General features: G+C 41.0%; 1 protein-coding gene across 1 annotated transcript in view; it reads right to left on the bottom strand.

Annotated features, from left to right (window-relative positions):
* EP300 (E1A binding protein p300) overlaps positions 1–15,260 on the bottom strand; it is a 136,115-nt gene that overhangs the window by 11,424 nt on the left and 109,431 nt on the right. The window contains 9 exon segments of the mRNA XM_048501536.1: positions 9–76; positions 623–706; positions 1,398–1,424; positions 7,813–7,942; positions 9,168–9,324; positions 11,955–12,143; positions 12,725–13,198; positions 14,314–14,469; positions 14,926–15,035. Of these exon segments, the coding sequence (XP_048357493.1) occupies positions 9–76; positions 623–706; positions 1,398–1,424; positions 7,813–7,942; positions 9,168–9,324; positions 11,955–12,143; positions 12,725–13,198; positions 14,314–14,469; positions 14,926–15,035 (1,395 nt within the window).

Below are 15,260 nucleotides of genomic sequence, written 5' to 3'. Positions count from 1 at the left end.
GTACTTACTTCTAGCAGAGAATCTATTCTCTCTCCTAGTTCGTCCTGTTTTCTTGAGGCAACCGTCACAGACAAAGCTGAAGTAAATGAGAAAATGGTAAAATTTATTCATATGCTTGAGTAAGATCATAACATAAAGCTTGACTAGGGCTATGTTATAGGAAGAACATGCACCTGATTGCTTAATGCTTTTGTTTGCTATCTGCTGTACTGAATGGTGGACCACAGAGATGATACACACTACTAACTATGTTCTATGATGAGTTAAAGTTTGCTTTGACAAACTTCCAGCAATGAAAACGCTACTAAAACGTAAAAAAAACCAAGCACTTGGGATCCTGACTATGAAAAGACTCAAGACCCCTAGGGGGCAACACAGTGATCAGTATTTTAATTCATGTTTCAGATAATCTGTTAAAGGGCCAGTTAAACTACAAGTCTTTGCATCATTAAGTCACAATGATAGGCATTTTACAGTTTCAAATCAAAATGGACTAGGCAAGTCAAATTTGGGCATTGATTTTGAATCTAAGCAACTACACTTAAAATCTAGTTATCATCCAAATACTACCTGAAGCTCACTTAATCTTATGGGGAAAGCAAGAGAGCAGCAAAACAACAACTCACCCAGAGGCCAGATTATCTCATTGTGGAAATTACACAAATCTGATGCATTTTTTCCACATTCTTTCATACATTCAACAAATCTGAAAGGAAAAAAAAAGCATAAGTAACAGACCAGAGCTCACTGCTTGAAACAGAGTTGTTTAGAGAAATGTCTATGTCAAAACAATTCACAAATTATGTAACTCAAGAACAAGACTTGTGTTCAAGGTTACAGATTTACTATAAACAGAAAGTGCCACCTTTCAAATGATACTTCCTACTTGGAGAGTGCCATCTTTCCCAGCCCCGCCCTTCAAAGATTTTGTGTTGATTTTGAATATTTTAGGTTCTTTTCTACACTCCTCTGCTTAAAGAAAAAACAACAGCCATTGTGGATTTCAGCTGGATTTTGGTGTGCACATACTGTACTTCCAAGTGGGACTGGAAAAAACACTTACAAAACAGAGATCAGACAATGCCTCTGATGAGTGAACCGGAAGAGAAACTGATGATGACATCCTATATTCCAATACAGGATTTTTCAATATATTCTATAATTTTAATATGCCATCCATCTTCACACTATCATGTATAAAGTGAATATAACTATTTCCTGATAGATCTGAGATATATTTGGGATTATATTTATACAACAGTTGGGGAGATGGCAGGGGAAACTGGGATGATTCTCAAGATAGACAGAAGTTACAATTTGCTACTTAAAGTGATACATGGTAGAAAAAAAAGAGAATGAATCATTTTAAAAGGCAAGATTTGAGCTGCTTTACTTACTGTTCAGGGTCCAGTGTATCATTTTTCCTTTTGAAAGCTGGTCTTTATTTATTATTGCTGGTGAAACTAAATGTGGATAATCTTAGTTGCAACAAGAATAAGCAACGGCTCATAATAAATGCCATCTTACTTTTTCCAACAGATTCTGCAACAGGACACCCTAAACAAATTTACTTAAATTTTTCTTGGACAAGAGGAGACACTGAATTGGACAAGCTGACATTACAATACAGAATGAAATACAGTTTCATTTCCAATTTAATAATGAAGCAAAAACAGCTTTTTACAAAATACTACAGGTGGATTCAGACAACGGACAACAAGGCAGCAATTGCTTAAATATTTACAGCAGAGCACAGCGGCCATCCATAGCCTGTGAACATGCAGTTTAACACCAGGAAATTGAGAACAGCAGAAAGTGGCAAAAGGGCCTAACGGTGTGGCCAGAGACTACAGAGACTCCTCACAACTTTCAGTCATTTTCTATGTTTGTAATTTATCTGAATCTACTTTGTCTGGTTTGCATGGAGGAAATATTTAGCAAACATGGAGTTTCCAGAAGGGTACAGAATGGTTTTAATATATTTGTTAAAACACATAGTCAGGGTGAAGTCCTGAGCTGCTTTATGAAGCTGTGTACTTATAAAAAAACATCTTTAAAATGTTATTATACATCATTAAACATCTCATGACTACTTATAAGTCAATGTTTACGTTATTCTTTATGGGAAGACTGAACTAATTATGGTCTCTTGATCTTTTATTCTCAGTCAAAGTTAGCTATATTTTTAAATATAAGGTCTGCAATCTTTAAGTAGTTTAATACTGCCTCCATTCCCACTCAGATAAAGATATCTAAGGACACTTCACCTACAAAGGCCCCCTCTACTTATCTGGCATGAAGGTACTGGGTCTTCTGGCTTGATACTCTGGGCATCAGGCCTTAGGACTAATACAACTGCAGATACAATATGGAAAGTCATCTCTAAATCTCAAATGCATTCTGTCTTGTTTCTCTCTCACACTGGCATTTTACACGTCTACAGGTTCCCTGAAAATCTGATGCACACACATCTTTCTGGGGCTGTAGTATAGTGACTGGACTCTCTAACCAGTAAATTAACCTTATCAGTAGAATTCTCTCATATCAAGCTTTGTGTGTGGTTTCATTTACATGTGTTTATCCCAGTTTTTCTTCCAAAGGAGTTCAAGATGGTTTTCCTGCTTACTCCTTGGAGAACTTTCCAGTGCCTGCTGTTTATGTAGAAACCCACAAGCATATGAACCCGGAATCTATCCCCCCCATCTCAAAGGGACCCTCAAAACCTATCTTAAGCTCTGCACACAGGCTCCAGCTAAATTCCCCCTCATGGGATGTTTTACACATGCTTGAAATTACATCCACAATTAAAAGAGCATTAGAAATGTCAGTATACAAATTCTAAATGTTATGGGAAAACTCCTCAAGATGCCTAGCTAGTCTTAAATGTAACAAAAATGGTGAAAATGTTGGAATAGGAAACTGTAATCTTCCTTGGTCCAAAATCTAAAGCTAGCCTCTCATTTAGTTAGGTGCTTGGAAACAATTCAGAATTAAAAATAATAGATTATCCTACAGTTTCCTCTCTCATTTTTTCTTACATGCTACAAATTTAGACTACAAGGATAAGGTGGAAGTTATGACAGATAAAGCATAAAAGCTTGATATTAGAAAAGGAGTTGCATAGCTACTCAATGTTTGAAGTTGTGATGGATCATCCCCAAAGAACGCTTCGCTCTCTCCTTGGATTTAGTTGAAGCACTTCTCACAGGAAATGATACCTTGTCATTAAAGAAGGCCATATTTGGGTGGAACTGTTCCGATCCACACAACACAGCCCAAACCAAACAGCAGAGCCATGTCCAATCACAACAGGCCAAAGAATGGCGGGAGCAGAGAACAGGTCAGTCAGCAGCTGACAGGGACAATTCTAATGATGAAGATTTATGGGGACCCAGGAGTTTGTTTGGTTTGTGTGTTTTTTTTTTGGGTTGGTTTTTGCAATCAAAGCCAAGTGCAAAGACAACAGCAAGCATAGAGGAGAAATAAAAATACATACACACACACAAAGAAATAGAGTTTGCAGGACAGGAAAACAAAAAAACACAGAAACAAGACAAGGACAAACACAAAGCAGAAAAGCCAAGGCAAAGCACATAGATTAGGCATTAAATCTCTCAAATGGGATCACAAGCATGAAATTATGGCAAGTAAACTAAAAAAAGAGTATTCAATTTTAGTAAAAGCCCTCTTCATTCCCCAATAGTCAGTACACATAAAGCAAAGAGTCAAAATGAAGAAGTGAGGGTAAGAGCAATTGCTGCTCCAACATCTACATTAGGGTAGCAATTCTTTTTACAAGCAAACATCTGCCAAAAGGGGGGCTGGAAGGGGGGTGGGAAAACAATCCATCTTGCAAGAAACATCTCAAATACTGAGAAAGCCTTGTCTTTTTCTTCCTCCTTGGAAGTGGGCTGTTTTGAACATCTGTTTAAAACACCAGTAACTATCTGGAAAACAATTTCTACATAGTGTTTGCAATCTGCCAAAGTGTTAGGAACACTTTGAAGGCGCTTATGAGAATGTGCTACACATATACTACTTCTTTTAATCTGCCCAGAGCTGTACAGATGTAGAGTCAATTCTAGAGGCATGGATTAGTCCAAGATATTGGGTAAGTGATTCCATCTTACATCTGCAGAGTTTTTACTCAGGATGTTTTCTCCCCTCAAGAGTACACTGAGAGAATGCAGCCCTTCATTTACTAAGCAAGTTAATTTGAATGCAACAAACACACGGTGCAAATAAAGGGGAACAAGGCAAAAAAAACAAAACCCCAGCAATTATTATAAAGCAAAACCGAGAATAACCAACACTGCATGGATTCCATAATTTCTAAGGAACTCAACAAATCCCCTGCTTTACAGTTTAAGTTTCTATTTGTTTATATATGAAACAGTGACAAACATCTTTTTAAGTATTCAAAAGTACATCCCAGATACAAAAGAACCATACAATTAGTTGCATGTTTCCAAGGGGATCTCTTAAAGCTTATTGCATCCTCAAAGCAGGAGAATTACAGGATCCCTTGATCCCAGTAAAGCCTACCAGTAATCCCTAAGTCATAGGGCCAGGCTTAAGTAGATCCTCTGGACCCGAGGTTCCTTATCTAGATATAAGACTCTTTTCAGCAGTCTGACAGTAAGAGATACTATCTGGTGGCCCAGAACTGTTTAAGTTACAAAAATACAGGAACGTTTATTCACGGAAGTGTTTACAGAGAAGTGCAGCTGTTTTACAATTTGAGTAAAAACCTGCCTTGCAGAAATACTTTGGTGTTGGGGGGGAAGGAAAAGGAAGGGGGATTACATCGTAAGCTCTAGGATTCTCTAAAGCATTGCTCCTCCCACAAGAAGTCTCCAAACAAAATATTTCCATTTCTAAACAGCTCACTGACTGCAAGGTGAAGACTAACCTGTTTCTAAGGGAAGACCTTGGGTATTAAAGAGAGACTACCATCATAATGTTTGGTGGGTACAGAACTGGAACAGGTTGTAACTTTTGAGGCAGACTCTCATTCCTGTACACTAAGTCAACTTCCACTCTAGAGGCAAAACCGGGGGGCAGAAGGTGACTGCTCATCCAGAGCAGGTAAACTCTTCATTGAATTTAATGAACAGGATGCTAAATGGAAGTAGAGGATTGGTGTGGATCCAGTGAGGGATGTGTTCCTAACAGAGACTAGACAGCCCGTCCCCTTGATCTAGCAAGCACTCTTATTTTTTTAAATTTAACCCATCAATATAATGCACACTATTTAACCACTATAACTTGGGATGCTGACAAATGTGTCAGCTGAGGCAAAGAAAATGCAGTTGTTTTGGAAACAATACTCAGAAGACAAAAAGTCAGTGATCTCAGAGATGCAAGCATGCATATTTAAGGAAGTAAACCCTTGGAACCTCTTCTACTGTAGCTGCCTAACATGCCACAATAACATTCTGCAGTGCAATTCAACTGGGAGGAAAGACAGTGGGCTTTACAGCAACATCTTTGAACTTATTAACACATACATACATTCAAAATTTAGCACTCTTAAATTACAGGAGAGAAAAAAGACAAATGATACAACAAGGCAAATCCCACAGCTTATGAAGAAAGGGACCAGGGCTGCTTCATGCTATAAGGGACATGCCTGCTTCCTGTCTAATGTTTTACATCAGGCAACAGCTCTGCACCAACACTCTCTTACCTGTTTTGGTGGCTGTAATATGTAGCATCTAGGTGGGATTGTACACTAGCTGTTTGCCATGAAAGCAACCTGAGAAATGTCTGTGGTGAAAACTCCAACTACAAAAAAACCCAGAAAAAAATCTTATAAATATTTGTGTCTAGTGTATTCATTTGAGGGAGATTTTTTACCTAGCCAAAGATTAGTTTCCAGTAAATCAAGCAACAGTTTTCTCTTTACAGATAAAATAGCTCCAGGGACCACAAAACAATGTATAAGCTTAGATGTTCTAATGAAGACACATTTTCTCATTCACTCTTATTTCTCTGGACTAAGATCAAGCGTAATGTCTTGGGCAGCAACCTTCTGCATGGTTGCTTAGTAGTAACTGTCACCAAGCTCAGTATTGCTACAAATTTAAACATCTCAAATTGAACCTTAATATCCCAAATAATGTGAACATCTTGTATGCAGCTACTTGAAAGTCTACTAGACCAAGGTTCACCAACTTCTTGGCAAATAGTTTATGCTGAAATACAGCACCGTGGAATTATGGGACATTTAATCAACTCTGGAATAAAAGTAAACTCATAATTGTAGAACACATTAAATGAATATAACTGAAATATTAGAATTCAAAGTCCTTGCACTTATTTTTCTATTGTGGACTGTGACACTTCAATGATCTTCATTAACAGGGGAAGTTTCTCTATAAGTATTATTAATTACCAAGTAAATAAAAGCATAAAAGCCAGGGCCACCGATTCATCTCAGAATCTATATTTAAAATGCAAAATTGAAGGGAAGGGATGTTCATATTTATGTGTGTAAAGATCCAGCCATGGCTTAAGTGATGCCCAATTAGGGTTTTCAAGACAGAGGAATTCACAGAGGCGGGTTTGGCTACTGCCTGGAATTCCTCAGTGATCTCCCATCCAAGTCCCTAAACAGGATCGACCCTGCTTACTTTCCTGATATCCTAATTCTATCAGGCCCCAACCCTGGGCCATCCAGGGCAGGGCGCTTACATTTATGTATTTTAATCTTTGAGAACTAACTGGCTGCAAACTTCTTGAGGCCCCTTCCTCACCTTTCTTCCACAGCAATAGCCAAGGCTCTGCATTAAACTGGATCAATTCTCCTGTTCAAACACCTCTCTGCTAATTTAGGTGGTGCCTATAGAAACTCTGGATGTTTTGGCGGTTGTAAAGCCAGGCATTGTTGAACATGAGTAAATGTCATCAGCATTATTGCCAAGGTTCCCTGGTAACTGTCCTGTATCGAGAGCTTCCTCTTGATAGTAGAAAGATCCATGGGGTTCTTAACAATATCAAAGTAATCCCTATGGAAGAGGAAACAAAAAAAGCAACATTGATATTAGCAGACCAAAAAAGACATCAAAAGGAAATTCTGAAACCTTGGATACCCTATTCTGGGCATCTCTGTTGTTTTTTTTAGTGGAATGTTTGCTGTTGCCTTGTTTTACTCTTTCTAAATTCAGTTTTGCACTACAGAGTAGCTGGAAATGTAGGTTAATAAACAAACAAAATTAGAATCCAAGTATCCTTCGTACGGGCAGTCCCTCCATGAGGTAGAAAGGGACTTTGTAGTAGTCCACTACCACCTATTTCATTTATTTTTTCCATTTATTTATTTATTAAACTTCTTTATACGCCCCATCCTCTAGGGGGGGGCTCTGGGCGGTGTAACACGGGTGTAACACATCAACACCTATGACCCGAGGTAGATTCTATGAAGATAAACAAAGCCCCTAACGCTACTCATGCTTGCATAGGGTGACTACCTTTACCTTTCTAAGGCTGCTCAAAGCTATCAGAAGAACTTCCTTCTGTACTTGTGTGTTCCTTTGAAATGCTCTCTATCACCAGTGCGTGTAAAAGTAAAAGAGCACACAAATTATCAAATTTGGCTCCCTAGCCCTTATATGGTTTTCTTAAGGGAATCTTGCTCTTAATACAGAGACCTTTCTCCTTTCTGGTTTCTCATCCCACAGTTCCTCACTAGGATGAGACTCATGTAGTAAAATGCCTCTTTAGGGGGGTGGGGTATATTAAATTTAAAAAAATAAAAAAATAAAGAAAGAAAGATAAAAACAAAAAAATTGTTTTTGGCAACACACTTACAGGAATTCCAAGTAGTTGGGGATCCACTGGTCTGTCGGAGGGGAAGGGACTCTGGATCCCTGTGATCGTAAGATGCCTTCCAAAGTTGGCAGACATAAGTGCCTTCGCCCCAATTCCTCTGGCTTGAAAACTTCTCATGAAAGTAAATGCTGCACAAAGAGGAAAACAAATAAAATTTAGAAATCTAAGTGGTAACATCTATTGAATACATATGTAATTCCCTCCACTACAGACAATTTTCTTGATATGATATAGCACCATGGTGGCGAGATTATATGGCACTCTCCAGATGTTCATGGATCTACATATTTCCTTTATCAGTTCCCCTGCCACCATGGCCAATTGGCCATGCTGGCAGGGGCTGATGGGAATTGTAGTCCATGAACATCTGGAGTGCCATAGGTTCGCCACCACTGAATAGCATGTAATTTGACATGGCTGGAAGCAAGATCTGAAAATAACGGACACATTCACCAAGTGCTAAGGTTTGCTAATATTAAAATCACAAATGGATTTGAACAAACTGTTGTGACATGTTAAAATGTTTCGTTAAAAAGAAGTTCCTAAAACTCCCACCAAAATTTCTATGGAGATATTCCACTAAACCCTTGAAGGTATAAGAATGAGAACTGGAAACTGTAATACTACCTTTTGCAAGGCTATGGGATAACAATTCCTTAATATTTTCATTGAAATGGTGATGGGGGAAATGAGACAGTTGGCTCTTCTCCTCACTCCATACCATCAACCACAGCAACTGTTTGAATCAGGGCTTAGATACTCAAGGGCTCTGCAATTCAACCTAGCAAGGGAACCCCTCTAGCACCACCTTTCAACAAAAGCAACATGCAATTCAATGGGAGCAGCAATTCTACAATGCTTTTGTTGGAAGAAATGGCACAAGTTACAGAACATGTTCCTTTCCTATGTCTATCCGCATCAACAATGATATTTAGTTAAGACTACAGACTACTGTGCTATGAACTTAAAAGGCACTTGTTTTGGAAAGGAGAAGGGGGAGGCAAGAACAATACTATATCTCTCAGCCTATCATCAGGAAACCTAACTAGCAGTTCTAAAACCAAATGTAACTTGGAGAGGGTCCCTCAGTTTGCAGAAACCTCCCCCCTCTTTGTGCCTAGACTCTTTTGTGCTACATTCATATGAGTACAGTAGTCAGACACTTGAGTATTAAGTATGATTGCTGTACTTCATAATCCGTTCTTCCAACTTTGTGTTTCAGCAGACAGTTCAGTAGACACCACAGCTTTTTCTGTTACCAACATGCTAAATATGTGCCTACGTTTCACGAGTTAAACTACTCTGCCTCTCCATGCAATTGACGAGCTACTTACTTTTCCTCTTTGACTGTCCAGAAGCTGGTGAAGACTGGGTACCAGGAGTACTCGGTCTTTCTTCCTCCTCCTTCATTTCTGATTTCATTTCTGGTTTCTTTTCCTCTTGCTCGGCTGGTTCAGATTTACATTCTTCTGACATGGACTCTACTTTAACCTGGTAAGATATTTGAGCAAGGAGTCAAGTACAGCTTTAACTTGTACCTCTAAATAAAGAAAGCAGTGTTGTCTGTTTCCCCTATAAACAGTGAAGATAATCCCTCCCACAAACAATTTGTTACATTCAAGACAAAGGAACGGCCCTATTGTTAGTGAAGGAGAAGGCAGGGACCTGTATGAACAGACATAACACAAGAATACCACACTGAAAGACCCATACCAAACTGCAGCCTTCTAATATATGTAAAGTGCAAATGACCTATATGAAGTTCTCCCAAGTTAATACCCATACATGCTTTTTTCTTCATTGAAATACTTCATGTAGGTGTCACAGTCTAGGCCAGTGGTTCTCAACATTCCTAATGCCACAACCCTTTAATACAGTTCCTCATGTTGTGGTGACCCCCAACCATATTATTATTTTCGTTGCTACTTCATAACTGTAATTTTGCTACTGTTGTGAATATGTGTTTTCTGATGGTCTTAGGCGACCCCTGTGAAAGGGTCGTTCAACCCCCAAAGGGGTTGTGACCCACAGGTTAAGAACCGCTGGTCTAGGCAGAAGCTACATTGTTAAGAGTGAGAGAAGGCATGGCAAACAGCTTCTGTAACCCCCTCTCAGCTTTCCACTCTAGTGGTCTTCAGCATTGCTACCAGGAGAAAGTTTTTCTCCTTCCTTTTGGGCTGCATTCCACTCTTTTCTTATTTGCTACAGAACCCAATCACCTCACAGTTACTTGAGAGAGGGGAATGGTTTTTAAGAATAGGTGGAAAGGAAAGATTAAAAATTACGAAGTCAGTTTTTTACAAGATACTTAAATCTGCAACATACTGAAATGTTAAGTAGCTTACACATACAGAATCATAGAGAGTATTTTGAGTAAGAAAACACAAATACATCCAGCCAGATGTTCCCCTATTCTGACAGATTTTTTAAAAAATCTATTTTCTTTCACTCAGTCTTATTTCTATCTCAGGTTAGACTCTCATCGTCCTTACAGAAGCCAATTCTCCCAGCAAATATTTCACCATGGATCACCACTGCAGTGCTCTAGCTTGTTCTTTGTTGAGCTCTTCCTACTCTGGCACCTCTTATTTATGTAGTTCCGATCTGATACGCCTATCAAATCTCAACCGATTCAGGGGAAGCCTGACAATTCCATGCTCAAAATCTGAGTTTTGTTTCACTAGAACCTTAAAAGACATTTCCTTTTGGCTGCTGTTTCTTAAGATTATCCTTATGAACGTTCCCCCTGAAACCAATTTTTAAAAATCTCTTGTCTCGCAAAGGCACCCATTTTATATATTAAAAGTAAGAACCCAATCGAAAAGGGTGAAAACTGTTCTACTCCTTTACAGCAGGAAATGGAAACCGTTATTCCTTTGAAATAGTGCTGAGAAAGACAGTTGCATAGTAAAGTCTGAAAAAAAGGAATTCCACTGCAATGGAAACAGTTTTCCCCTTCTCAAATACGTAATGTATAGTGGTGATCTACAGAAGTACCCAGTTGTAACTACCAGAAGGCCTAGCATCACTGAATAACAAGAATGCTGCCTTGTATTCAAGCCTTGACACTGCTTGGACCTGGCCTCACAGACCAAGTTTAACGAAGACTGTGAAGTTATTAACTCAAAAACCACCAGTTATTAACTCACATAAAATACACTAAAGTTTAAAAAGGCAGGGGATGGATTTGATTATGTATTTCATTGCCTTCCAAGTCCTCTCCTTTTCCCTTGCTGATGCCTGCCATGTACCTGACAGCACCTGTTCAACTGCACTAGCAAGCTGTGCATGCCCTTTAGAGGTGTTAGTACTCTTGGATCCTCAAACCATAACATCCATACATTAAAAGCAAATTTAAGTAAAATCTCTGTACTGTCTGTACCTGGTCTACAACGCTAGGTAACTGATTCTGTACAGAGTTCCAAAGGCCCTGAATGAAGTCTCACACCCCATTTTTGGACTTTGTTCTAGAGATCACAGCGAACTTCTTTAATGGCAACTCCAAACATTTGAAATGAGTGAAAACCAGTCCAATGTTATACTGGCAGAGTTACTATTGTGACTACACATTAGGAAGTGCCTCTTTAGTGTCTCCCAACTAATTCAATAGTTCCTAGGGCTGAACTACTTGTTTCTAGCAACTAATAAACAATCTTTCTGGCTTGTGTTTTGGTGTGATCTGGAAGCTTTCTGGCTTGTGTTTTGGTGTGATCTGGAAGTTTTGGTGTGATCTGAATGCATGTGATAAAAACTCTACAAACCTGCCCTTTAAAAGAACAGGATTATCTTATGCACTCCAACACATGCCAGCTGGGTGACCTTGGGCTAGTCACAGCTCTTTGGCCTAGTCACAGCTCTTGGGCTAGTCACAGCCCCACCCAACTCACAGGGTGTTTGTTGGAGGGGGGGGGGAAGGAGATTGTAAGCCCCTTTGAGTCTCCTTACAGGAGAGAAAGAGGGGATATAAATCCAAACTCCTCCTCCTAACATACCTTGCAAGGATGTTACAAGAATAAAATGGGGGAAATACTATGCAGGCCACCCTGAGCTCTGTGGCATGGCAGAAATCCAAAGTAAAAAAATAAATCACTAGACATATCTAATGAGCATGCCTTACTCACCTCTGGTTTCTCTTCCATTGGAAGGTCTGTTTGTTCTGACTCCTCTTCTTCCATTTTAACCTCCATTTTAATTTCAGGCAAAGGTTGCTGCTGCTGCTCAGGAGCAGCCTGCTGAGAGTTCACATCTGCGCTGCTGGTGGATGGTGGGTTCGATACCTGCCCATCTATGCTTACCCCTGGCTGTGAAAGCTAAGAACAAACCAGAAAAGCCAGATCTGTAGTAACAACTTTGCAGCCAATTTATTATTTCCTACATTTTATTCCTCTTGGACAAAATATTAGGCAACTTACATTCCAATGTGAAGAGAAGCTATACATTTAATATCTGCCAGTATTAGTCCACCTAGTATAGAATTTTTCAACATTCTTTTCCAAGCCCACCCAGTACTGATATTGAATTGCATCATTTATGGAGGGATGCAACCCCCAAATTCTAGAACATAATATGAGTTCTAAATCATAGTGTACTGTTTTATTTTCCAGTGCAATACATGCCATCAAGTTTGCAGAGCCCATCCAGTCACTTATGCTGTACACAAGGTAAAAGCCAAGAAAACTGTCTCTTAACGCCTCTTCTGCACATGCAGAATAATGCACTTTCAATCCACTTTCACAATTGTTTGCAAGTGGATTTTGCTATTTCACAAAGTAAAATCCAGCTGCAAAGTGCATTGAAAGTGGATTGAAAGTGCATTGTTCTGCATGTGCGGAACAGGTCTAAGTTTGACTTTTTGTACTTAAGAGTAGGGAGAACATTAAAGTTTTCTTACAGGTGTTGAAGGATGCTGAGGCTGCAGTGGTGCTGTCGGGGTGGGCACAGATGCAGTCGTGCTCTGCTGTGAGAGAGGCTGCTGTGGCAGTTGCTGTTCTGCTGAAGGGGTAACTGAAACTGGAGGCTGCACTTGTGGAGTCAGCTGAGCCTGTGGAGGGGTTGGAGTCTGCCTCTGAGGAGGATGCATAGCTTGTGCCTGTGGAGCAGGTGGCATTGCTTGGGGAACACTGGCTGGAGCAGTGGTGAGTGTTGCCTGTGGTGGCGCTGGTGGCTGCTGCTGCTGCTGCTGCTGCTGCTGAGATACCAGACCCGGAGGTGTATGATGAGGGGTGGGAGTACGACTTGGTACAGGAGAAGGAGAATTTCGATGCAAAGGGGGCTGTGGAATAGGGGGGCAGTGAACATGACCCCCTTGAGAACCTGAAGCCACCACTGGAGAGTTCACAGGACAGGAAGAGCTTGTCATTTGTGCCTGTGGAAGAAAATCAGACCTATCAATGCTTGAACTCCCTGAATATGCTCAGTTCTCAAAAAGTGGGGTGCCTGGAGCTGGTGCTCTGGCCAGCCCAGACTTCCCCAATCCACTCCCGAACACCTGGGAGAGGTTGGCAGCGGTCTTCCCAATGCTCTGTCCTCCCTTGCAATGTTGCTGCAGTCTGGCAAGGCCACGTCACTTCATGGCCCCAGTGGGGACTGGGAAAGGCTGGACAGGGCCCAGCCTGATGGCAGAGAGCAGTCTGGGGCAGCAACAGGCCTCAGAAGCCCTGTCTGTGGCCCAGGCAATCAGACAGTGAGGGTCAGGGCTGGTGAGACCAATGGGCCTGGGATGGAGGCCCTGCCTGGGCTGGCTGCTATGGGCCCAGGTGGTTGCCAGCAGAATGTCACAGAAGATGCTGCAGATGGGGAGAGTCACAGTCTCACCCTAGTCCCTTAAAGGCCCAGGTGGGTCTTTGGGCAACAGGGCCAATCGGAGGCCCAAAAGGGCAAGAGTTGCAGCCTGGGGGCCTGGGATCAAGGCCTGAACCAGGAGGGAGGACTTGAACTGGGAGAGAATGGGGCGGAATGAAATAGGGATGAAGGAACCTGGAGGAGAAAGAGAGAGGGTGGAGAAGTTCAGAGGAGAAGCTAGATGTGGGAGGGGGGGGCACAAAAGGGTGACAGGAGCAAGCCCACACACTTATGGGCAAATACCAGCCTGGAGGAATAGTGATCGGCAGACCACCAAGCCTGAGAGCACCAAGGGGTCCAAGGCCAAGGTTGAGGGACACAAGGATGAGCCAATGGCTGCTGGGGAAGGGAAGGAGGAACAGCAGCAGGCCCAACCCCAGGCTGGCACAGGGGGAACTCCACAATGGGAGACAGAAAAAAAATGTATTTGCATAAAAGATACTGGTCCCCTCTAGATATCTAGATAAACTAGACAATAGGATTGTGGATAGTTTCTTTAAAAATGTCTCACTTTATCACCCGCAAAGAAGACCATATTCTTTTTTTAATTAATTAAAAAAATTAAATATGAAAATTAAAAAAATCAAAAGAGGGACATATTTAAAGGCTTTGAAACATCTCTCAAAAGCTGAAACATACTTGAGAAGTTGGCGTCTGATTGCCAGGCTGAGACATAGGCGTGCTTGCGGCACTCATTCCTGGGGATAATGCTGGAAACTGGTTCTGCTGTAGGAACTGATTTTGATTGGAAGGCTGTCCAACACCTGGCTGTTGCATACGTGGGGGAAATCCCATCTACAAGAAGAAGCATTTATAATGAATAAAATAGTGCCCCACAATTATAAGCCAGAATAACAGTTGACATAACATTTCTAGGAACTCTGAAAGCAGAACGTTTTTTTGAAGCCCTTCTCTTCAAAACATTACAAAGCATACTGACTGGGACTGTACGAGGGAGTCCCAATGCTAAAGGGCAATAGCGGGACTTCCTAGTCGAGAAAGCCCTGCCCAGGATGGCTGCTTGTTGCCCTTTTGGGGCATCTGGTTGGTCATTGTGTGAAACAGGATGCTGGACCAGGGGAACATTGCTCTGATCTAACAAAGCTGCCCCTATGTTAATTTGGGTACTTTTAGCTTCTCAACCATGGTCTTCAGTAAGCTCCAATCTACAAAGAATGATAGAAGCTGAAATTGAAGTATCGTAAGAAGGAGCTGTGTGAAGAATTCTCAGTAGGGAAATAATCAACTGACCTGGCTCATGGTCCCTGTCTGGCTTAGCTGTCCAGGGTGCTGAAGCGGAGGAGCTTGCCGGGGTCCAACTGATGGCATCTGCATGTTCATTGGGCCAAACTGATTGATTCCTGCATATTCACACATTTAAAACAAAGGGCCAAATTGATTAGAACATTTAAACCATGCCACATAAAGTTAACAAGTAAGGGTTAGAGGACAGAGAATGTTAGGAGGAAGAAAGTAATTTAATAGACATTCTAAAATCTATAAACAGGGAAAACACAGGAGGAAGATATAGGAAGAAAAAACTGGGAACTGACTAGAATTTGGCCGAAGGTTACAAAAACGAAGAG

Source organism: Sphaerodactylus townsendi, linkage group LG06, assembly GCF_021028975.2.
Source record: "Sphaerodactylus townsendi isolate TG3544 linkage group LG06, MPM_Stown_v2.3, whole genome shotgun sequence".
NCBI classification, from domain to species: Eukaryota; Metazoa; Chordata; class Lepidosauria; order Squamata; family Sphaerodactylidae; genus Sphaerodactylus; species Sphaerodactylus townsendi.
The sequence above is the reverse complement of the archived record's forward strand: the minus strand, read 5'-3'. Positions and strand labels throughout refer to the sequence as shown.